General features: G+C 42.1%; 1 protein-coding gene across 3 annotated transcripts in view; it reads right to left on the minus strand.

Annotated features, from left to right (window-relative positions):
- Positions 1–26,145, minus strand: part of atrn (attractin) — a 175,428-nt gene that overhangs the window by 75,132 nt on the left and 74,151 nt on the right. For all 3 annotated transcript variants that reach the window (XM_028565848.1, XM_028565847.1, XM_028565849.1), the window contains exons 20-25: positions 23,369–23,462; positions 22,547–22,599; positions 20,059–20,153; positions 15,955–16,033; positions 15,496–15,653; positions 4,358–4,419 (exon numbers count right to left, since the gene is read on the minus strand). In XM_028565848.1, the coding sequence (XP_028421649.1) occupies positions 4,358–4,419; positions 15,496–15,653; positions 15,955–16,033; positions 20,059–20,153; positions 22,547–22,599; positions 23,369–23,462 (541 nt within the window). The remainder of the gene's footprint in view (positions 1–4,357; positions 4,420–15,495; positions 15,654–15,954; positions 16,034–20,058; positions 20,154–22,546; positions 22,600–23,368; positions 23,463–26,145) is intronic.

Genomic DNA, 26,145 nt, shown 5'->3' on the forward strand with positions numbered 1-26,145 from the left:
AGCATCAAGGGGGCCCTTCCCACTGGGAGCAGTCATGTACTAAAAATATATGCCAGCACTCGTGAGTGGCCATCAGAAAGCAGAGTGTTTTAATATTAGCTGTCAGCAGCCCAGATATGCCAGGGACGTACAGTCTCAGGGGAGGCAGACTTTTCTGGGGCATCAGGCCTCAGTGCTGCGCTCACTATTAGAAGGTTAAGTCAAGTTTCTTTAAACGCCACACCGGGCCGGCGAGATTGGTCGGTGTCCAAGGGGGTTAGTTCAGAAACTCCTTTTCTCTTCTGTAACTTTGATGTATCCGTCAAAAATAACTAACAGAACAAAGAACTGGGATCCCGCTGCAGGTTAGAGATGTTTTGTTCCAAAAATCTGGTAGGTTCATCAAACCTGACCTGGTTCTTTTTCCAGGATTAAAGTTACATCAAAACATCATGTCTCTCTTGTTTTGCTCACACTGCTGTGAACGGGTCAACTCTGCAAAACTCACTGCTAACACTTGGCTGAATAGCACAATAAAGTCTTTGTTTTGTTAATTTTGTGAAATTATATACTTTCCTATGCGCCTTTGCAGGACAGCTGCTGAACAGTGGCTTCAAGATAAACTATTACAATTTTTTTTTCCCCACTTTCGAAGGAGCTAGGAACTATTTGGGTGAGGAGAAACGTAGGCTAGAGGATGTAAAAAGTCCAACTTCAAAAATACCCGCAACAACATAAATATTTCCATGACAAATATGTCCTAGTGTGCAACATAAAAAAAATAAAAAAAAAAAAAAAAAGATGCATTTTATGATAGCTCTTTTAGATTCCCCCATCCAGCAGTTTGGACTAATGTGGCCAAGACATCCGTCATTCAGGTCACCATGACTTCAAAGGGGGCTTGCTTTAGCAGCAGCCAAGTTTTCAATTAAAATCATGACAGTTTGAGTAAAAAAAAAAAAGAAAAGCTCAAGAACACATTTTCATTGCGGTTCCAAAAATATTTTCGAAAAGTTTGACATTCCCGAAGGATTTTCCAGGCCTGGAGGCAAACATTCAATTTGCACAACTAGAGACAACATTCAAATTCTAGAACACTCACGAAAAGTTGCCCATAAATGCTGGATCCCTGAAAGGAGGCCGTTTTAAAAGCCATGATTCGACGTGACGAGCGTGAGGTGAGAAGCTGCTGGACAGCTGGACATGAGGGAATTGTATTGTCGATGACGCTGATGTTTAATGCAGCTGTTTTCCGGCTGCGGAAATGCGGGGTGTTCGCTCTGCTGGTGCTGCAGATAACGGGATGACACCACCTTCATCTGTCTGTCCCCGCGGGGAACGCGATGGCACAGAGAGAGAAAGCACCGAGAGCGAGATTAAGACACGGAGAAAGTCGGAGTGAGAAAGAGCAAACAACTTCCACGTTAATTAGCATCGCTCTCCTCCCCCGCAACACAAACAATGCGGCGCCCAAAGAGCCAGAAGCAAGCGGGGACAAGAGCAGCGAGTTCGCTAACTTTGGGTCTCTACTCATCTGTGCTAAATCAGTGGCAAGCAGCACACACACATGAAAAAATAAAAAGTAAAAGACTGAGCTGTGGGATTAAGAGGGAGTGGTGGGAAGCTGGGAGGAAAGAAGACAGAGTGGGGAAGGAGGGAGGGCGATGGAACAAGGGAGATTGACAGAGGGAGGGAAGCAAGGGACAGAAGAGAGGGGGGCACAGGGAGACTTAGAGGAGGAAACAAAAAAAAATACGGAACAGAAGGGAGAGATTGAGAGCAAGAGATGACAGGAGAATGGAAAGAGGAAAGTATGAGGGGGAGGGAAAGAGGGAGATAGGGAGGATGACAGAAAAGCAGGGGTGAGGCAAGAGAGATGATTGTGGGGGAGAAGGAAGGAGGAAGGGGAATGTATATATGACGAGGGAAGGAGGGACAGACCAGGAGAGGTGACGGAGAGGAACAGAGAACAGAAGAGGGTGATGGTGAGACAGAGATGAAAACAGAAGAAAAAGGAGAGTAAAAAATAGAGAGAAGGTAAAAAGAAAGATGGAGTGAGCAACACAGGGAGAGGAGAGAGAGAGAGAGAGAGAGATGTTGTTCTTTTTTACTGATTGCTGTGATGTTCTCTTGCTGCACCCAGCAGGCGCAGGTTGCATGCTACGAATGCTGACATGCAAACATTCAAATGCTGACGCACGTGTACAAATCATATGAGCGAGTCACTGCAGGGGCTGCATTTGTATGCAGAGGGAGAGAGCAATATTAACAGCACATGTAGTCCTACAGCGTTTACAGCTGAATAACATCCAAAGGACGCCTCGGCGTGGTGGACGGTGATTTCTTCAGTCGATGGTGAAACATACTGTTTTTGAACATGACTGTATCGGCAAAGGGCAGGCCATAAAAAACAAAACAATGAAAGAGAAGCTTTCAAATCAGCCCCATCAAATCTCCTCCGCTTGTACATGGATGGCTGGATCAATAAAAGCAGTAGGACTTTGGAACAAGCCGTGCAATTTTTTTTTTCAGGGCATTGTGGAGACGACACAAGCAAGAACGTGATCTACATTTCTCCTCTGGGTCCACAGGATACACAGGAGGGAAATACACACATGCAGTCAAGCATGCATGGAGCACAGTTGCGTACCCAATTTTTGGTTCCTCTCGCTTTATAATAAAAAAATAAATAAAAATCGATAACATATTACAGCAGTTCCTGAGGTTTCGGGGATTCATCACAGGTCATCACACATGCACGCGTGTTCAGCCCTTCCAGCGAAACCAGTGTCTCCGTCTTTACAAAGCAGCACGTTGCTCTGCTGAGAAATGGCTTTTACATTCTCATCTGACTTTCAAGATCCGAAGGTTACAAAAAAATTACCAGGCAGCAACTGTGTGTCGGCATGAACCGCGGGGTCAATGGGTGCAAAGTAATGCGCAAGAAACCAAATGTATGTCTGTTTCCTTCTCATCAAATGGGTATTCAAACACAGTTGAATAAGCAGATACAGAATATACTGTATATGTGATAACTGTCATACATGGTAAAGAAATTGAATTGAAATGAGCAATTTCAAAACAGCTGGAAAAAAAATCTTGGTTTTGCAGTGCTTTAACTTCTCGGGCCCCGTCTTGCACCCGGCGCAGCGCAAAGCCCGACGAAAGTGTCTTTGCTAGTTTAAGAACGATGCAGTTGTCAATTTCCCATCCATGCACCTGCACCCATGGGCGGCAAGGTGTGTTCAGGTGCATTCTGGTCGTATTGCTATCTTGAGGCAGCGGGAAGTGATCGCGCTATTGACCAACAAAAACCTGGTCTAAAGTCAATAGCGCAGCATTTCATTGTTATTTTAACAGCATATTAGTAAAATGCTCCTAGGCTTGTGCACAGCACGTGCACACTATGCTTGTTACGCACACACACACACACAGGGAAGTGCAGCAACACACAAACATGCAAAAGATTACAAATAAAAATATTACGTTGCAAATCCTCCATCATAACAGCAATGCCCCAAGGTCCAAACGCGCCTGGCTTTTAAAGGGAATGGGAGATGACTCTCTGATTGGTTTATTGCATGTTACACCCAAAACAGCGTTTGTTATGGCCATTTTTATATCGTTTTGACGATATATATCGTCATACTGCCCAGCCCTAACTTTAATTGTTTTATACTGTATGTCAGGGCTGTGAGTTTTCACCGTGTTGTGGAGTTTCTATGCTCCCTAGTGGCCCAAAAAAACAAAAAAGAAAAGTCATGGTTAGAAAAATGCTATTCACTGTTAGCCTGAGATGGGATGCAACTATAAATTGGATGTGCTACATGTTCATCCTATGTGCTATATAAAGGACACACTACTGACTGCTTTGGCACACAAGGGTTGGTGTTGGACATAAATGATGTGCTGCTGAATTTAATGGAAACAGATTTCCAAGGGATACTGGAACACACATTCACATTTCAGAGCAGTTGGATTTCCTGTTTGCTTGCTGCCAAGCCGTTGCATGTCTTTGCATTATGCAGGTGAATAAAATAAGCCAACAGGAGTCGCACGCGTGTGCATTTGCCTGTAAGTGCCGACAGCTAAGCAGCTCCCATAAACCAGTGAGCTGCAGTGCTTCTTCATAGTAATGGCTGGTGCACAGGCACAGCCTTGGTGATCCATCAGTGTGGTTCACACTGCATCACACACACACACACACACACGCACACACACACACACACACACACACGCACACACACACACACACACACACACACACACACACACACACACACACACACACACACACACACACACACACACACACACACACACATCTGTGCTTTGGAGTAACTGAGTTGACAGAGGGAGGAAGAGGAGAGCTGCTCACCTGAAGAACGTGACAAAGAACTGCACCAGATCCATGAAGTTACTGTGCTGCGAGAAGGCGATCTACAAAAGGGAGAAAAAAAAAAGAACAGACCGGGTCAGAAAATCTGCTTTAATGAGGGTTTTATAACAGGAAGTCAGCATTATACTCTCATAAACATGCATGCTTTAGACTGGACTCGACCTTGCAGATCTGACAAAAAAGGCACACAAACCAGCGAGATAATGCAGCCTCTGCTCACAAAGGCAGACAGTGCATATGTATTGTGGATAATATATGTATATTTATGACACTATGTTGTCAGCCTGTGCCTTTACATATAATTGCATATTTTGTAATGTGCATATTTCTAGTGTTAAACGACGGTCTAAAGATAAGGGATTTCTAAGGTTAGTTTTTTTTTTTTCTCCCTTATGTTACTCACAACTACTGGGAGGCTCCCAGTCTGTCTGCTTATCAGTGATCCAGACTTGGCGCCTGTCAAAGCAACAACACAGCAGCAGCCGGGCCTCTCAGCTGTCCACAGCGTGTGCAAAAAAAAGAAAAAACCTCTTTCCTGCACACGTGGGCAGAAATATTCACCATGTAATCATCACAAGGGCAATTGTACCAACGATATCCCGTCTTAATCAAGGTTGCCAGGGGTAACATTGGCAGTGCCATACCACCTCGCCTCTACACTTACGCCTACAAACCTCTTTTCTCCCTCACCCCACCAAAAGAAATTGCCTCACAATGAACGTATTCCTGCAACAACACAACACTGCCTCTTTCTGGTAACATCAGGGTACAGCGTCTCGCGGAATTCCCCTCACACAACTTTCCTCCGAGGTGACACCTTGGACCAGAACTTATCACGGCTCCTGCTTATTATTATTCCTCGGCATAGCAGGGATTTGCATATAATTCCAGTAGAAAAAAGGAGCAGCAGGGTGGGGGAGAAAAAAAAAAAAAAAAAGACAAAAGCCGAGAAACCAAGCTGTGCGCATGTCAGATTAGTCTATGAATACTTAATATGTGCTCAGGAATGACAATACATGCATAGAAAGACTTGATGGGTCAGAATGTGGATAAATCTACAGTGACTTGAGAGCAACACAGGGCCAAAGGCATTAGTCTCTGTGGTGAGATGACAAGGGGGGGCGTGAGTGTTTTGTGAGCGGCCCGGGGTCTCATTTGCTTGTGTAGTCAGCACCATCTGGCTCGCTAATGTGTTGCTGTTGATTACTGTTGAGCTCCTCGGTGCACTTTCCTCCAGACTGTTGAACACTGAAGAGAAGTTCGAGGTGCCAATACGCCCAGAGAAAACTTTTTTTTTTTTTTAATATGTCAGCAGTGTAGATCTCATTGGTGTTTAATTCCCTGGGTATCACAGTGGACGGAGCGTGGCTCTAACGCCACCAAGATTAGTGCGTTTGACCATTCGGAGCACAAATATGCCATCAATGACTGCGAGCCTTCACAAAGTAATTCATCTTCTTTTTCTTTCCTGAGTAGTCGTTTAATCTACAAAATGTCTTTGTAGAGATGATGCTCCCTTTTTGGGATGCCGATGTTTTGAGATCTTGAAAGGTTACTCTCATTAAGTTATTGTTTTGCATTAGTTTCTGTTATTTTTTTAAAGAAAAACTACCGGAGATTGGGTAGAACTGAGTGGCAGGGATTTAAGAGCTAAGCTTAGAATAATCACAGAAGCCTTGTCAGCTGGTGTACTTAAAACTTGCTTTGTGACAACGGCCTAACAAAGCCACCTACTTCTCTCTGTGATTGGAGATACAGTAACAAAATAGTCCCCTTCAAGGACAACGCTAACACGAAAAAAAAAAAGCAATGATAGGTGCTTCGGTGTCATGTCATCACTGCAGGCCGTCTCGCTGAGAAGATGTGTGATAACAGTTATTGTAGCGGCTAATCTCAAGTGTCAGCTTGTGTGCGGCGCTTTGTCACCAAGCGGCAGGTCGGCGGGGGGGGGGGGCCCTGGGTGGCGCTCTCGTTATGTGCCCAGCAGAGGGTGACTCTTTAGGGGCCGAAAAAGGATCTCGCAGCAGGGTCTGTTAGCCTGCCGCCGGGCATTAAGAACGCAAAACAGTCTGCCTTTAATGGCTTCTGACAGCCACTCGAACCATACTGGAGTTTTGAAGGAAAGGGTCGTTATCAGTGCACGGGAGGGCTGCTCAACAGGTTCCAGAAAAAAAAGAAAAAAAGGATAGAGGGAAACTGAATTTTGAATATGGTGGAGCTAGAATATGTGTGATACTTTTATATCTGTGTCAGTGCCAGAGCGTACTATATTACAGAACACTCTTTCTTGGGAAAACTCTAAATGTGTTTGTTCAAATATTTTTATCTATTTCTACTATTCTGTATATTTTTAGCCATGCTAGTGGTGCGGCTGTACAGTAATACAGTACATGTCCTTCAGACCATCACTTCCAGACTGAATTGTCTCAACAACTATTGGTTGGATTTTGTACTGACATTCATGGTTCCCAGATGATGTATCAGATTACATTTTTTTTTTTTATATTTAGAACATACAAATACAATTGAGAACAAGAACAAAAACCTCTCTCACCCCCCCAGCGCTGAGCTATCATTTTCTTGGTTGCGGTTGAGCCGGCTAGCCAAACTTTCCTCTGTCTCCAAGAAGGTGTAATTTAGAGTTGTCATTAAGTGACAAAACAATCAGGTCAGTAGGGATATATCCTATCATATCAGATATTATTGATAATGTTTTATTCCAAAACTCATGCACCTGTTCACACTCCCAGACTATATGTTTGTTCAGGTTGGCAGAATGTGCAATAGGGAGTGGCTCCATTACAAGCAAAGGGTTTGTTACCAGACATTAAGTGTGTATTGTGCCAAATTGGGGTGTTCAAATGCCACTTATTGGTGTAGCGTAGTTGCTCCTCCACCTGTTTAACGTTGGTCAGTGTGTTGGTGAGAACAGGGCATTTAGCTCTGTTCCGACTTGTGACTAGAAGAGTATGTGTAGATTTAGAAAAACAAGTCTGCTCTAAAGATTTACAGCGTTCTTCCAACTCTTTTCCTCTTCAAGTTGATCGCGAAGGAAGATGTGAAATCTCTAATAAATCCTTTAGTTGCCTGCCAGGTAAATGTCAGAAACTGAGTCTGTCAGAAACTGAGTCTGTGTTGATTGATATAAACTCAGCAAGTTTGGCTCTAAATTCTGCATCAAAAGCTGCGTTCTGGAGAAGGTAATTATTAAATTGTCACCTCCTAGATCTTTCTCCTAACATATCACAATGGAATGGGGTTATCAGCGCATTGTGGTCAGACAGGATTGCTGGTTCCATTGCAATCGTGTGGAACATTGCCTTAAGCTCACTCGAGCACAACATATAATCAATGTGGGAGTGGGTGAGGTGACGTGTGGAAAAGAAGGTGTAATCCTTGCTAGTAGGATTGTGCATCCTCCATATATCATGTCTCCCCCTATAATTAGTGAATATTAATTGAGAGAACGCAATTCATTGGTTAGGCAACACGATGGAGCCCTTGGTTTTGGTGTTGTCACTAGATGAGGCAGCAAGTATTTATTTTGTAGACAACGTCTATGTTTGCGCCACGTCTATGTTCTTCCTTCTTAAATAGTCCAGAAATTTAGCTTGTTTGATTGGCCCATTTAGTCCCCTGATGTTACCTGAAAGGATTGAAAGCTCAGCCATCTTAAAAACGTACATGCATACGTGTCTCGAGTACCCTACCGGATTTTGCTGACAAATCTGTAGCAAATGCTGAACTGCTCTGTGACAAAAACATAAAAAGTAAAATAAATCCCCTAACCCTCTGAGACCGCAGACCCCCTCCCCTATTTGTAAGATGTGTGACCACATCAAACGCACACACGTCCGAGTTGCGTTCAGCGTGCAGCTCATGTTGAGTCATATTGGTCCGGTTCACATACCAGGATTTCCTGCATCTCAGTTTCTGCCCCAATGTGTTGCTGCGAGGCAGTCATTTCGGCCAGCACTCCCTTCACCCAGCTGTAGATCACCGATTTTAGCACACTTAGCTGCTTCTCCAAGACCCAGTCGATTAATTCCTCCATATTATACAGTCCCTCCCGAAAAATGCGATTATGCGATCGCATAATTCAATGTATAATCAGCCAAAGTCTGCATATTTATGCGGGGGCAGCATTTTTTTCAAATACACCGCACTTTCGCCGCATAAATTGCAGATTTCCGCGCAAAATATGCAGAGCTTGCATGATTTCATAATCCCCACATTTTCGTTGCAAAAAAGTCACATATAATCTTAGCAGAAAGTTGAAAATTGTTGCGTTTAACTCACACCAGAGCAGCCATTTTCCCCTGTTGCCATGGGAACGTTATGAAGGGACGTAATTATTTATTGGTATCCAAAAAGAAAGCTATCTTAATATCTGATATCTGAAATGTCTTTGTTTAAGTGCTCCTGCTGTCTATATTATTGACGATTTTTGAAAGTCTGTCTCTTTTGTATCTTTTATTTCCCTCTGTTTAGACTATTACTTTTACTTTCATATTATATTATTTGTATATATTTTTGTATCTTATTTGTTTACGTATTGCGATGACTGAATATCTGTAAACTATTTTTGAAATAAAGTGGTGTTGGGGGAATCACTTTTTTTTCTCTTATTCATCAAACCGCAGTTTTTGCAAGTTCCCGCAATTTTTCAATCAAGGATTTTTGCCCGCAACAATCACAAAAAAACTCTGCATTTTTCTGGAAGGACTGATTAGAGAACATGTTCACATCAGTTGCTCCGTTAGCCACCACTCCATTAGCCGCCGACATGCTAGCAAATTTCTCTGAACTAGTAGATAGTTTAGGTGACAACGAGACCAGCTTTTTTCGTGCCTGCAGGCGTTTCACTGAGTCACCGTGATAACCGACAAAAAGATTTGGCGTCGAAGAAAAAGTAATAGACCTGGTTATTTAGTGAAATACGGAGGTGAGTGCCGGAGCTCAGTCTCTTGCAACCATAGCGGGTGCTGGTCACATGCTTCTCGATTCTAAGCAAATTTAAATTTGGTTCAACCTGCATCAAGAGTTTTGTCTAACATATTGCCTAACTGTGAAACACAGCAGACAGCATTTTCTATTTATGAATATAAACTCATAAAAAAAAAAAAAAACAACATCCCTTTTTCAGGAGACTGTATTTTAAAGATAATTTTTGTGAAAATCCAAATTACTTAGGGTTTAAACAATGGTTTCAATGCTTGCTCAATCAACCACAAACAATTAATAAACGTGCACCTGTGGAATGGTCGATAAGACAGTAACAGCTTGGAGGCGGTAGGCAATTGAGGTCACAGTTATAAAAAATTAGGAAAGTAAAAAACACCAAAAGAAAGACGCCCAGGATCCCTGCTAATATGCATAGACGTGCCTTAGGCATGCTGCAAAGAGGCATGAGGACAGCAGATGTGGCCAGGGCAATACATTGCAATGTCCCTACTGTGAGACGCCTAAGAGAGCGCTAGAGGGAGACAGGAAGCACAGCTGATCGTCCTCGCAGTGGCAGACCACGTGTAACGACACCTGCGTAGGATCAGTACATCTAATATCACACCTGCAGGACAGGTACAGGATGGCAAAAGCAAGTGCCAAGAACTATATCTGGTGCAGTCCATGAGGAGGAGAAGTACTTAATAAGTGACGGAATCTAACTAAGTACATTTACTTAAGTACAAATTTGAGGTACTTGTACTTTACTTGAGTCTTTTCTTTTCATGCCACTTTGTGCTTCTACTCCGCAACATTTCAGAGAGAAATATTGGACTTTTTACCCCTCTACATTCATCTGACCACTTTAGTTACTTTGCAAATGAATATTGTTGCAAACAAAACACATGTAATTTATAAAAATCTGATGTTTTATTATAAATTAAACTACCCAACAATAGAACGGCCTACAAGTCCAGCTGGAATGATTAGACGATTAATCACAAGAACTGTTTGGATCGTTTCCAGTTTCTAAAATAAGAGGATTTTTCTGCATCGAGGACTTTTACCTTTAATACTTTAAGTACATTTTCCTGATGATACTTACATACTTTTACTTAAGTTAAAGAATCTGAATACTTCTTCCACCACTATAATTAATGCAGCTGGTGGCAACCCCAGATACGGTTACTTTGACAAGCTGGCAAAGGTGCCGTTTGGGTTTCCTAACCTCTCTGTGATCAGCATCAAAACACTTCCGTCAGGCAGCCGTGCACGGCCCAGATAAACACCACACCGGTCCACGCGGACACGCAGCGTGGCCCAGCCAGCTGATAGCTGCTGCGACGCCATGGCGGGGTATTCAATTGGAGGCTGTTCTAATCTCTACTATATCATGACATGTTCACTAAGGCACGGAACAGGAGATCACAGCTCTTTAATGTAATTAGTGTGGGATTTGCCTTTCATTACAAACATAATTAAATTCAGTTCCATTCTTCTTTAGTAGAATGAAAAAAAAAGTGGGGTGGGAGAAGTCCTCGCAGACTAATCTTAGTGCAACTGATTTCGCTTTGATGATCTGAGCTGCTCGACGGTCATGAAGTCACCACAGATTAACTTTGACTATTGTAAAGAGTCTCAATTTTGGTGGGCCAAAATGATTATATCAAAGTGTTCCTCCTGCAATGCAACATCTGTGCTTTCCAAAAGTTTTGTATATTGTATCTGGTATACATTAGGTGGAACATTGTTATATTTACCAAGAATTTGAGGCAAACTGTTCAGTTTTTGGGGTAGAATAATGTGTGGTGCTGATTACATGAAACAGATCGGTTGGTGAATGCAACAAGTGGGGTCAATGCAGATGGACTAAAACAAGCTCTCTTGCAACAGGCGGTTCTAACGCTACTTCCGACCACATGAAAGCAAACAGACGCAACCTTGACATATTGTGTGGGAGAGCGAGCATAAGAAAGAGAGTGAGCGCTCTGTACAGCTGCACACTAAAGCTGGTAGAGAGAGAGAGGGCTCAGCTTGCACACAGCCCATTCTGAATGCAGCATGTGTTTCAACTTAACATTCCACTTTGCCCTTGCACTTTCTCGGCTGCTGTTTATGAACTGCTTTCCAACAGTCTGATTTTGCCTGCCAACGCTGCTGGAGTACCAGCCGCCTACGATCTCTCTCACACACACACACACACACACACACACACACACACACACACACACACACACACACACACACACACACACACACACACACACACACACACACACACACACACACACACACACACACACACACACACACACACACACACACACACACACCACTGAAGGCAGGAAGAGTGAGAAAAAGGCAACAAATTAAAAATGCTGTTATTAAGAAGAACTGGTGAAAAAGAATGATTTTGAGACGAGGAACAGAGGCAGAAAAAGAACGAGAGAAACAAGTGGAAAATGTTACCTCGCTGACGAAGGTAAATCTCCATGAGTGCAAGGAAGAAAAATGACACGCTAGCAGACCTGCGTGCTTTGGTTTCAAGGACAGGGCTGATCTTCTATATGATCCCACCCAGCAAGACAGAAGGTGAGGTGGACCAGAGGAGGCTGAGAGGAGGGGAAGAGGGGGGAGGGGAGGGGGGGAGCTGCACTGGAGATCTCCTGAGGCTGGCTGGCAGCAGCTGGAGATCTGAAGCTGAGAGAACTAAAAGCCCTCACAAGGCAGGACACGGAAGATGGAGGCAAGAGGAGGGCAGGGGGAAGGAGTTTGCACGGGGGCAACCAGTCAAATCACTTCCAAAGTGATCGGGGAGGCACACAGGCGGGCAGGCAGCATGGAGCGCACACAACCCAGGCCCAGAGCACCCTGCGCTCCCAAACCAGCACCAGCCAATCCTGGCAGTGCATTCATTCACTGCATCACACCTAATAGCAATGCTGAGCTTATTCAATCCTTTATTATGCTGCAAAAACACCCATAAACTAATTATGTACACATGTGAGCAAAACGGTGAAGAACTGAAACCAAGTACTTTAACAGTTTTACTTAACCACTACACAAAGCTATGGGGTATTTTATATTCTACTCCAACTCTGAAGCACTAATCCATTTCAGTTGTGTAATCAAATATCAACAAATCTAATTAACAATATCGGACTTACTTACAAAGTGCTTTTTCAAAAGGTACTGAGATCTGCTGTACAAGAGAGCCGTCTTGGTTCTAAGATGAGTCCACTATGGTCTATATCTGGACACTACAGAGTGCATTATCATTAGCATTAGAAACTATTTAAAATGACCTCATGCTGCATTAGTGTGTTTAATTGTGTTTAACTAAAAGTCCAAATTACAAATTGATAAAAAAAAAAAAAAAAAAAAAACTATATTTGCATAACTAAAGCCTATTGGTTTGCACATTACATTGATCTCTAACTGCCAAATGTTCTGTCCCAGGACAGTTCAAACCAATGCTTTCTTCTTACAACAAATCCTGCCTTAATGAAGGTTTTTGTTGAAACGGTTTCGAGAGGAGTTGATTCAACTTCATGCTCAATTTGGAGTCTGTAGTTTGTGGTGTTGTTGAATATTACGTTATACTGAGAGGTGTTTCTAATATCCAGACCAGGGATCTTCAAAAGGGGGTCCTGAACCCCCAGGGGGTCCTCAGAGTCAATGCATGGGGGGGCATACAAGTTATTGTAGGCCGAGTTTAACATGCAACTTCATTTTATACAATATATGTAGTAGGGGGTCCCTGCGCCGTCTCTCTTTCAGTTAAGGGGTCCTTGGCCTAAAAAACCCTGATCTAGACTACCCATAGTGATATAAATAGGGTGGGGAATTTGAGTTTAGCTATGTGTACTTAAAGTTGAATTCTGGCCAATTTTTACGTTAATCTGGATCGCTATAGATATGCCTGTACTTTCGATCTGGATCGGTCATAGCAAACTGGAGTTGCTGCAGCTACCTCTACGAGCTTCCACTGAGCTAAAAGGGCAGTTGTTGGGGCAAGTTTTAGAGTGCCTTTGTGCCTCTTAACAGACACAAAATGCAATTAATATGTCTTTGCAACATGAACAGGGCCCTAACGTGCCAACAAGATGCGTTTTCAACTCAGACATTGTTTCAATTCACCTACCCTGTCTCGATCCTGCCGGTGGGTAGCTCGACCTGTTAACTCCAGTTTGCTAGGACCAATCCAGGTTGGGGTTTTTTTCAATCAAAAGTACTCGCATACCTATAGCGATCAAGATTAACGTAAAAATTGGCCAAAATTCTCCTTTAATAAACTAGCAACTCCCGAGGTGTACAACTGTATGATGGGCAGCTGCGGCTCAGGAGGTAGACACTTTATCCGGTAAGGTAGAAAGATATATAGATGCAGTCCATTTCCCATGATTGTTATGGACATCTGCTAGCCAATCAGAAACAAGTATATTCCGTGATGATGTAAACCGAGTAAGTGGATGACAACACAGTGAGTAAACTGAGATTAATTGACTTTCATCTTGTTGCAAATTAAGCAAATACAGGCATTAAACACCAACGTTACGTTGGCACGACGTACACTACAAACTAGCCGCGGTTCACCGAGTGCAGCTGCGATCGTAGCTCGGCTGCATAAACACACCGCCAGCTACCAAGCATGCAGATACAGAGCTCTATTCACAACTACAGCCAGGGAGCCACATCAACACTGGGGAAAAGTTTTGTGCACCAAATGCAGGAACTCCCCCAACAGTGACCACATTTTACTGGTGACTGCCAACATTTACATTCTGCCATTTTACCAGCCAACGTTTTTGTTTTCATAGAGTGGAAAAGTAGCTTGTAAATCAGACAAGCTGACCAGTCACAGTGAAAATTGACCGCAGTTTTGCTGCACTTTGATCCAAAATATGTGTGGGGCTATGACTGTATGCATAGGTGTTTATTCATTTGCACACATACACACAAGCCTCTGCATGTAAAAGCACATTAGGAGACCTGACGTGCAATTTAATAGATGCTTCTATTCAAAGTGCACAAATACATTTTTTAGCATAAGTAGCGCTGCTGCAGTCGGTGAATATTCATGACAGCTTTGCCTGTTTAAGTTTGTACTCATGTTCTACTTGAGTAAATCATGCTTTTATCACATTTTACGCTCGTATTAAGTCATGCTGCTCTTGAAATGTTTGTGCATTGCTTAAAGAAGCAATATGACTTGGCTTTAAAAGATGCACCGGAAGATCGTTTCTCTCACATTTCTCCATCTAATGGCGAGTCATTTCGAATTTCCCTTTCTGTCACATTTCATTCGCATTCATTACAAGCATCACCGTCATTTCTGCTTTCCTATGTTGTCAAAGCACAAAGCCTCCCATTTAAAGTTTTCAAGCGTCATATTGAACCAGTCAGCTTTCTTTCCCTGGGCAACATATCAGTGAGTGGATGCGGATCCTTAGATGTCACAGCTGAGTGTGTCATCCCGTCTGTCAGAATTAAATCTGGCCAGTTAAGATGAATCTAAAGCATCACAAAGACTCTGTTGTGGGTTTCAGCAGACAAAATTGTATTGAATTCTTCTATAAATAGCTTGCCTTTAGAGAAGCCTACATTTTAAATCACGGTTAATTATGAATTTTGAACAGTAACAATAATCATTTGAGCAGGATGTGGTTTAAATGAATTGTAAGTTAAATGTTCAATTCAATTTTATTTATAGTATCAAAGCATTACAAGAGTTATCTCTAGACACTTAGGGTAGGTCTAAACCAACAATTCTTTTAATTTTCTCCAAGAGAAAGCATTTGGTGCAACAGTAGCCTTCCTTTTATGCAAAGCGCGTGCAATATGTTTTTAGCAAAGTTAAAGTGCCGGCAAGCATTTAGTGCAACAGTAGCGAGGAAAAAAACGTCCTTTTAGGTAAAGTGCGTGCAATATGTTTTTAGTAAAGTTAAAGTGCCGGCAAGCATTAAGTGCAACAGTAGCGAGGAAAAAAAAAACTCCTTTTAGGCAGAGCGCGTGCAATACGTTTTTAGCAAAGTTAAATTGACACACTGACATCAAGTGCAGCTTGAGTATAAGGTCAAATGGTTATGCTGTAGCACAAACTACGTCTTGCTTTATATCCAAGTGAACCAGTTGAACCAGTTGTGTTTTGGCTGAAGCGAAACAAAGCATACTTGAATCTTAATGGGCCACGTGAAGTTGCTGACGTAGACAAAGAAGGTTATGTTTGGGCTGTTGCGGAAATCAAAGTTCTCGTTGGAGAAGCTGTCCTTGAACTCCTTGATGTTGCTCCGAGAGACAATAGGGACCTCCTCCCCGGTCTGGGTGCCCGCTGAATGACAGAGAGAGGAACAGAAAACCACAACATTTAATCTGTTGATCTTTTTTTGGGTAAACTATTTGTTTTTTCTATAAAATGTGAAAAAGAGCCAAAGGGGACATTGCTTCAAACTGAAGATCCTCAAATGACTGTGATATGACATTTAAAAAAAAAAAAAAAAAAAAAAGAAGCAGCCAATCGTCCCATTTGAGAAGCTAGATCGAAAGGTAGGTTTTGAATGATTATTTGATTATCAATGTTCTGTCGTCATCTTATTGTTTCAGCTCGACTTGGGTAGTTGTGGAGGACCTACCGGTGAAGCTAGTGGCCCAGGTTATGTTCAGGTTGAAGTTCTTTGAGGCATTTATGAACATGTCTAGATCCCGGTTTGTCTGGGGAGGTAGAGAGGACACAAAGCATGCAGTCACCATCGTCATAAGCATCAACATCGGTGTCATTATGCTCCATCGTGTAAATGTGCAGAGGAGAAAGATGAATCAAAAAAAGAAGAAGCATGTACGAAATGTGTACCAGGCCAGAGGAGCACTTTTTCATTAGTCATTGCACGTTTCTAATGTATGATTTATGTGAGCAAATGACACACACAAACACACACACGTTCGCAGCTGTACCAACAGTTACTGTAGTGCAGACGAGAGCATATTTGCGCAGCTAATGGAAGCTGCATTAGCAAAACAAATGTTTGAACGAGTCTATGATGAAAACGATGAGCATTAAAAAAAAAAGTGTAAGTGCCGTTGTACAGTGATATCAGCTTTGATAACTCCAAGTAGGTGTAAATTGAGACCTAATTAGTATTTGCTTACTGACTGAAAGGCAGCGTTTGTTAATTCTCATTCTGACAGCTTCAGTGGAGATGAATGATTAACGCGGGCGGCCCTGTTGTGAACATTTGAAATATTTACTTAATTTATTGTGAGAGATGTATCATTCTGCAGCATATTGAAGCTCACTGGATAACCACTGAACTGACACTACGTCATCGTCCAGAAGGTGCTCAGGTTTGCCTCATCTGACTCTACAGAAGCGAGACAGTGAACAAGACAGACATGGCTGTATCGGCACGCCTCTGACTGACAGAGGGGTCACAGCTCTGCATTGGTTACTAAGTGTTAAACACGTTGTCAGGGGAAGATTACCATCTGGAATATTGAATCTGATCCTGGTGTTTCAGCTTGGGCTCCAGATGCTGCAGCCAGGTAAACAGGACTGGACAAGCTTTTATTGGCTGGGGAAACATCGGTGTGATGAGTGGAGTTCACACCACAACATTACACTTCAGGCGGATGGCATTCATGTCCAATATTGTAATGTAACAAAGTAAAGTTACTATACTTAAGTAGAATTTTCACGTATGTGATCTTTACTTCGTTACTTATATTCATTGGTAACGTTCACTTTTACTCCACTACGTATCCTAAATAAAATACATGCTTTTATTCCGATACATTTCCCCTCAGCGTGTCCGTTACCCGTTACTCGCAAGAATTGTTTTCGTACATTTGAGTGAAAAAAAAAAAAAAGTGAAAATTCTGTTTCTGTTTTTCTCTTTGTTGATGTCAGACTTTGAGTTTGATGTTTAAGAAGGTGTGGTAACCCTGAATATTATGCTTCACTATAAGGAAGCCACAATAAAGTCAATAATCAAAAAGTTTTTTTTTTTTTTTACTTTTAATAGTTAACTACATTCAATATCATGGAACTACTTTTGATACTTAAGTACAGTTAATATCAGATACTTTAAGACATTTATTCAAGTAATATTCTAAAAGGGGTAATTTTCTGGTAAGATACTTGTATAAGGTATTGCTTTCAAGTACTTTATACATGACTGTTAATGTCTGTTTGTGTGAGGGTTGTGGTTTTGAATGTAGTTTTTCCTGCTTTATTGTGTTTAATGTTTCCCTTTTTCCAGAGGCCTGCACTACGAATCAAGATCACCATGCCCTGGATGGATTTCAGTTCCCCGGCTTCACCTAACCTTACATAAGAAGAGCAAACTATAATTCTACGTAAATATGAAGAACACAGACATGGTTTTACAGGCAAAACGCAATACAGTCGCTGCTTCCTAAAACAAGAAGGAAAGCTGACAAAAAAAAAAAGCTGACGCTGTAAATCCCAACACTTATCAATATCACTTCCTCATCAGTCAGGACCAAGATCTGACCATAATTACACTTGTGCTTTCCATAAACTGTCGTTGTTTTAGCCTATTATATTAGCAGTTGCAACCCTGGCAGTTGTAAGCGATCCTGAGAGCAAATAAAAAATATAAAAACATAATTCAAACCGATGTGCGCATTGGCGACGCCTGGCTCAAGAAGCCGACAAATAGACCATACGTAATTCCCTCCGCTGAAAATCTGTATCTTTCATAAAAATACCCATCGGGGAATGATAACGGGGTTGTCGCTCTCTAAATGTTTGAACTTTTATGAGCGCATCACTCCCTCTCCCTCTCTCACCGAGCTCTACCTGTTCTTCTAAGAACGGTGATGCTGTTATCAGTCGAGTATTGATTGGTCGGTAGGCGGTGCTTTTACACCGGTTGATCTCTAATCTCCAACATAACCTGCTCCCGAGCAGGTTAGGTGTTCAGCATAAGTCACCACGCCGATTTAACCCGGTAACAAGTGATCCACCGTGGTGATACACAAAACCCTGGGTTGAACCTGAAGTTACCTCTGTAACGCCAAATCATGCTTCGTAGTACAGGCCTCTGGTTTCCTGTATCATGTGTTCGGTTATCTGTGTTTTGCCATGTATGTTTCATGCTTTGCTTCCTGTTTGATTTTGTTACCTCTCTGTCTCTCCTATGTCTCGTGTTACTGCCCGATGTGAGTAGAGTGCACATGTGAGTTGCGCATGCTCAGATTTAAACGGTTTACGGCATAACGTGTCATACTGAAATTTGTGAAATCCATAAAATCTTCTGGTTTTCTAATGGTTTGTGGTTTTTGATTCTTCTGCAGAGTAGAATCCTCTACTCTGCATTTCTGGGTCCAAGCCTCTTTCCTGACATGTGTGAAGCAGGTGGTAATCATTTGTCTCTAATTTGTTCATTATGGTTGATAAGTTAGCTGACTTAAGTGCCCGTTTCATCTTGTGTTTTGCTATCATTTTATGTCTTATTATTTAGAAATGATGCCAATGTTTACTTTTTAATATAACATGCTTTTATTGCCTGTGCTCTATTGTGCCCAATTTTAATTATGTAGTTGTATCTTTTTAAGTACTCGGATCTCCCTTGAATATGAGATCACAGTCTCAAAGCGGACTTTCCTAACTTAAGAAAGATACCATTAAGATATAATACCGCTAAATAGTTTGTTGTAACTGTTTATATTCTGTTAACAGGGTTGTCATGGAGAATTACGGATCATTATGGTTCATTTTTCCTTTGAAATCAAAAATCCCCTCATTACTTTTGAAGAGTTTAAAATGATACACTCAAGCATATTAAATGCCACTACTCGTTTTTCTTTGATGTGGAGCTAATGACAATTGTGCATGTAAAATAGGAATTGCTGTGTGTTTGTCGGTACCTGTGTCTCTCCAATGAAAACCATGTATGTCCAGATGTGATGATTTTTACTTTTTTAATTTCTCAGATAAACTAAAAACGGATTAAATGATCCTCCATGCGTTTGGAAAAATCTTCTTAAGATAAAAAACAAAACCATTAATACAATTTGTATTTTCTGAAAAGTACATTGCCAAAAGCATGCGGTTTCTCTCAGCACATGGGTTGACATTTTGGAGATGCATGGTTTTCACAGGACAGACATATTATATTATATATATTATTTTGCCCTTGTGCACCGGTCTCAAGCAAATAAAAAAGGTTATTTACTGATTTTCTTTATTTCTATTATGCATTAATCGCTGTTATCATCATTATCAAAATGTTAAAAGGTGCAGTAAGCGATGCTGCGCAAAGATGGTTAAAATTTGAACTCAACTGCCAAACAAATACAGCCCCCACCATTCAGAAGCTCCGCCCCCCCCAGATTGACTGACAGATAACTACTGGCCGGCCAGCACATTCACATGCAGCCTCCCCCCCTTCCATCAATTGTCGCCGCCTGTTGCTGAATAGCTGGAATAGTGTTTTGTGGCTCGTGCACTCCTTCTGTTTGGATTTCTTCCCAGTGCACACAGAAGTCACAGAGGTGACCGTGAGGAGATATTTGCTGAATTTGACAGTGTATTGGATTAACATCACTTACTATACCTTTTTAAAGTTACAACTGGAGAAGTGTCTATGGATGAAACTTGTTTTTTTGACAATAAATCTATCATCATCATCACCTGGTGCTGACTTCACAATCTTTAATCCTAAGAAAAAGTGACAGCTGCTGTGACGGCGGGGCGTTCCCTGTCAGACACATACCTCCTCAGGTGTGGCCACGAAGTTGATGGCGGTGTAGTAGCGGTCGTCCTCCTGCGACAGGCTGAAGGTGAACTGGTAGTCGATGAGAAGCGTGTCTGTTTGAAGCGATTGAGCCGGGCGGTGTGGGTGTGGGAGAGAGCGTGGTGGGGATTACAAAAGAAGAAGAAAGAAGAACGGCTCAATTTAGTTTAGTTTGAAAGTCACACGAAAGCATGTTCTCAGACAGTGCTCGGGGCAGGAAATGACCCACATCCCCTTTTCTTTTTTCGTTTTCAAAATCTGACTGAAGCCTGGAGCCTTCAGTGTGTGTTGTCCGTGTCTGTGTTCAAGGTGATGACAGAGGCTGGGTTACGTGGCTGTGTGCAAGCCTGCATTAAACAACAGCTGGAGATCACTGTCACTAGACCATGACAATACTCAACAGCAAACAGAGATGATCTGGAAACTGTAACATCCAGTTTCCATTCACTTCCAGACTTTATCAACCTGCAGAGAAACTCATTTCCTTTCAAATTTACTGGCCGCTATATTCCGAAACCCTTTCTCATGCTGGTGCAAATACAGTAACTGTGGGGAAATAACAACTGCCGCCAAAAAAAAAACATTTAATCTTTGGGTTGCTGATACTTCTTTCATACAGGAGACAACATGTTTGTGATGCTGTCAAAGGTTAATGTTCTATTTACTGTACTGCAAAACTATAGATCCACACAGAATTACGTTAGCTACATTCTGTGAATACCAAAGAAAGTGTCTGTCTGCACTCACACGCCTACTCATTAGGGCTGCACGATATGAGACAAATGGGCGATATACCAGAACGTTGTGGAATACCGCAATATTGATATTACGTGCAATAAATATTAAAGGTCCAATGTGTGGGAATTTCTCTCATCTAACGTTGAGATCATATATCGCAAGCAACTCTCTCGCGCCACGCAGTTCAAAGTACGTATTACAGCTACGGTAGCCTTCACGCTTCAAAAAGCCGGTCTCTTGCTCTTTTCAATCTCTTTTTTTCTTTTTCTGAATTTACAATCACTCGAAACAGAAAAGCAGCAAATCCTCCCATTGGACCAAGTCGGACGCAAAGAACGTTTGGCACTTTCTACTTTAAAGAACGACCTAAACGTGGCTGGGTTGGCTCAGTGGGTAGAGCAGGCGCACATATATTTAGGGGTTTATGCCTCGACGCCGAGGTCCAGGGTTGGACTCCGACCTGTGATGATTTCCTGCATGTCTTCCCCCTCTCTCTCCCCTTTCTCACCTGTCCTGTCCATTAAAGGCGGAAAAAGCCCCAAAAATTATCTTAAAAACAAAAGAACGACCGAAACAATTAAATTAACAAACCATTTGTAGATTGATCAAGTAATCGATTGAATAAAGCTCTAGTTGCAACTATTGATTATTTATACATTGATTATTCAGATTATAACTTCTAAGATATTGCATTTACAAGCATATAAAACTCAATCAATAAAAATCTATATAAAAAAAGCAGCAAATCCTCACATTTGAGATGCTGCAACAATCCCAAGATTTAAAACTTCCTGTTGATTAACTTTCTGACAATCGACTAACTAAACTCGTCAGCAAGTCGTTTCAGCACTAAACATTAATAACATGGAATCCAGAATCGCTAACAGAAATGCCTGTTCAGTAAAAACCGGCAGCGACGTCAGAAAAGAAGTTACCAAACCACGTAACGCCACGCGTTGACCCATTTACTTCGGCTTGTGTCGAGTCTCTGACGACTCTTTCAGGTCTACCATTACTTGTAGCTCTGTCTGTTTTCTTAAAATACATTATTAGATTACAAGATAATAAGGAGGAAGTGTTTGAGGACCACGGAGGACAAAGATAGTTAAATGCAAGGATTTGTATCACATTCTACAGTACATAATCACAGTTGACAAAAATAAAAAGGACAGAGAGAGTAATCTCCACTGTGGACCACTGTACCGGAGTCTCAAAAATGACAGGGAAAGGAGAAAGACGGTCCTTCAAAAAGCTCCACTACATTCTTTGGCAATTCACTTTCATCCGCGGCTCACTTTCAATTATTTCTACCTGCGTACGGTGTTCATTTTCGGACATCCTCAGATTTCAGACTCAGGTGTCAGACTCAAACGAAAAGGCATCAGGTCTTGGATGAAAAGGCATCAGGTCTCAGGCAAATCGGCATCGGAGTAGCCTAAAAGTCACTCCGTCTCCGAAAGACCTCTGTCATCTTCAGACAAAACAGCATTAGGTCTGCGACTTGTTATTAAAAAAGCCATTTCTCCTCTGGCTGTTATTTCTTCAAACATCAAACTACTTGAGACCCACTTTGATTTGAGAGCCACGTAACTGTCTTGGTATTGACAGTTTCTTAAGAAAACACACAGACACAGACAGACAGACACACAGACACAGACAGACACACAGACAGACACAGACAGACACACACACACACAGAGAGAAAGTTGGTAATTTGAATTCCACTTACAGTAGCATGTTCCTTTGAGAGGGTTGCCTTGGTAACGATTCTCGACTTCACACCTGAAAAAGAGAGGTGGACGATAGATGAAGGGAAATGAGGCAAAACATTGGGGGGATGACTGCAAATGGGGAATAAATGAAGACCGAAGGTTAATTTAAGACAATTTAATTGCTGACAAAAAAACTAAACGGGAGCAAATCCACACGTTGCACACACAGAGAACACACAGGAGGGTGAGTCTTTACCTGCAGTCAGCTGCATTTAGAGCCCGATGAAAAGAACACGGATGAAGAAGATACTTTCTGTCTACAAAAATAGCCTCACTTTCATAGTGATGACCGCTCATTTGTGAAAACAGTCTCAAGTTTTTAAAATGGGTTTTGAGAAGCGCCATGGTGATGAAGACCAGGGTTAATATTCATGCTGCTTGTACTTATGAACAGCTGCTGTTACAGTATGCCAAAAAAAACCACAAAAAGGAGTCTTGTCTTAAAACATATTTGCATGTTTGCTTGCAGGTTTTTGTAAATTTACGTTTCAAAACAAAACCCTTGAACTTCCAGTGGTTCGATATACCTTTGCACATGAAAAATGCTTTCTTGACTTTTGAAAGCGTGCAGGTAGAGATTTATCTCGGTGATGTTCACACAGCACACAAGTAAAGTAAAGTTCCAGAGCCACAAATACTGCAAATGATGGACAAACAAAAAAGTAGAGACTATTCTACCACCCAGAATTTATATTATTATATATGACAGCTAAAACATTTTCCTAGGCAGGACACAGGAGACAAGTTGAGGACAAAGGAATGGAAAATGTCAAACTCACAGGTGGCAGCGATCCCCTTTGATGCCCTTAGTGGTGCAGAAGCACTTGCCGTTGTTAGGGTTGCACATGCTGGCGTGGCCGTTACACTTGCAGGCTGAACAAAAGATATGAAACATAACAACTTAGTAAAGCAATATCATCCCATTTTGTTTTTATATTTAACGAATGCCAATAATTACTCTAGATAAACTGCTACAGAATATTGAATGTATTGTATTATAAAGAGGGTGATATGTAATATTAATAATATTATGTAATGTGAACGTGAGCTCCTTTTTCCTTTGTAGAATGTCTTAGCATAAATTGTTAATGTATGTGTTTTTTCCATAACCACCATAAAACACAGATATTATATTACACCGTGAACGGAGTACATTTGATCCCATTCATACAACTAAAGTGTGATTTATGCTTCTGGGTTAAATCTACGCCATGGATACGCGAGTAGGTACGTGGAGACATGGACCGTACTACGTAGCCCAACCCGCACCTCTCGATCGTGGATCTCGCTCGGCCGTGGCTTGGAAGCGTTGCTCCCCCCCCCGACTCATTTCCTGGTTCTCCTTCTCAATAAACAAGGAGAGGGTTAACTTTTCCAGCTCCAGATTTCCCACCGTGGTCAGAAAGCACACACACTCCTCACGCACACACACGTCGGCCCTGCTATTCTCTTAAAAGAGATCAACCCACACACCACCGCACAAGTCTAACTTCAGGCCACTTGCGTAGCCTACGGCAAAAGCTCTGCGAGGAGCCTCTGCAGCAACATAAATCACCCTTAAGTTCCATGTGACAAATATAAAGTCTGTACTAGAGCTTTTCCTATATGTCTGCATACAGTTTGACACAGTTATGACACGTTCGATGGCAACTCTGCTTTCCTGAATGTTTCATAGGGTTCAACCGTCTCATTCTCCAAGGAAAGGACAAGGAGGAAATAAAAAAATGGAATGGTGCCCCCCATCCAGAAGTTCAGTTCCAGAGCTAATTCGGTGCATACGTAGAGGTGAACCCAATTTTAACGCTGCATCTCCCACACGAGCTTTGGCTGCCGCCCCGCCAGAGGTGACATTCCACGTCCCGAGAGACAGTTTTTGTGTCCGTTAACAGATGCCAAATGTCTATTAGGTGTGGGGATTTTGAGGACCAGTTTCATAAACATCTGTATGAATGTTAACGTTTGCCGTCCTTTGCGTTAAATCAGTCCATCATGTTTGAAGATCACTGAGCCTCCTGGTATAAACAGCTGCAAATTATGTAGAAATCTAGGTTACAATGGGGGACAGCTGGTGGAACAACAAGCCATATTAAACTTGTAGGCTGAGGTATTTATTGTGCACTTTTTTGCTCATAATGCCTTCTGAGTCAAACTGATATAAAGCATGTCATAATTTGCTGTGAAGTAAAACATGCCTGTCCTGGCGGTGCAATGCTGCAAGCAGGAGGCAGAAATAAAAGGCATAAACAATGATTGCATAATACTGACAAGATGAAGATATGCACAGAGGCTGGGGTGTGGCTGTCACTGATGTGGAGTAAACATGGAATTAGCGCCAAAAAAAGAAAAACTAGAATTAGTTGTATGTCTCTGTCAACCAGGCAAGTTGCAGTTTTTCATCCACGTCTGTCTGGATTCATATAATATATGTAGTAAAGAATTTGAGACAATTTACGAAAAAAGTATATTTTTTGGTGAAACATGGATGCTTCACACACACGTCTTCAACCAGGCAGCACAGAAGACCTAAACAATCACCACCGTTTCAATCTGGGCACCAAAGATCAGTGTCACCCAGTCAGTATCTGCCCAAATGTCTCCCCTTCTGTAGGCTGAGTTCATGATAGCGGCCCGGGTTCAAATCGGACCCGCTGCACTTTGCTGCATGTCGTGTCCCCCCCCCCTCTCTCCCCTTTCCAGTTGTCAAGCTATCCTGTCAATTAAAGGCCATACATGCCCAAAACATTATCTTAAAAAAAAGTCTCCTAAGTTTCTTCTGTCCCTAGCCTGACAATCCAGACCCACATCCAGATGTTGGGTCTGGGAACTCACCATTGGCAGGGCTCAATCCAAGGGGCGGGATAAACGGTTGTCTTTCAAATTCCCTCTGCACATAATAGGATAGCGCTACAACCAACCAGAGCAACGCTAGTTGATAGATTCAACTTTTGTCGTATCCGGTCGGCAAAACTCCGACCACATCTTCCTTTTTTAAGAATGACTTCAGTGCCGTTCTTTGTTCCTGTCTCAAAGAAAAGCTGAACTCCAAGTCTTCCAGAGTCTTTGTTCTCAAGTAGCAGGGAATTCACGGGGAACTGTCGCATCTCTGACATCATTATGTTAAGCCCGCCCACCGACTCTATACACAATGCGATTGGCCTGACCAGAGTTTGGTTTTTCCAGATCGCAAGCCAACGGAGAGTTGATAGATGACCCAAATTACATTTGCAGCCAGCTAGGCTATTCTGTTCCGGATTTATGGCGTTGAATAATGGCCAGAAAAGCATTTTTGCACATTATGATGTCACGGTGACGTTGACCTTTTGGATAAAAAAAAATCCATCTTTCATCATTGTATTCTATTAGACATTTGTGGGAAATTATGTCATAATTAGCATTCTATGAATCTTGAATTATGGCATGTAATGCAAGATCACACTGACCTAGACTTTTGACCACCAAATTCTAATCAGCTTATCCTCGAGTCCATGTGGACGTCCGTGCCAAATTTGAAGAGATTCCCTCAAGGCGTTCACGAGAATGGGACGGACGGACAACC

The sequence above is a fragment of the Perca flavescens genome, chromosome 20, assembly GCF_004354835.1.
Source record: "Perca flavescens isolate YP-PL-M2 chromosome 20, PFLA_1.0, whole genome shotgun sequence".
In the NCBI taxonomy this organism is placed as follows: Eukaryota; Metazoa; Chordata; class Actinopteri; order Perciformes; family Percidae; genus Perca; species Perca flavescens.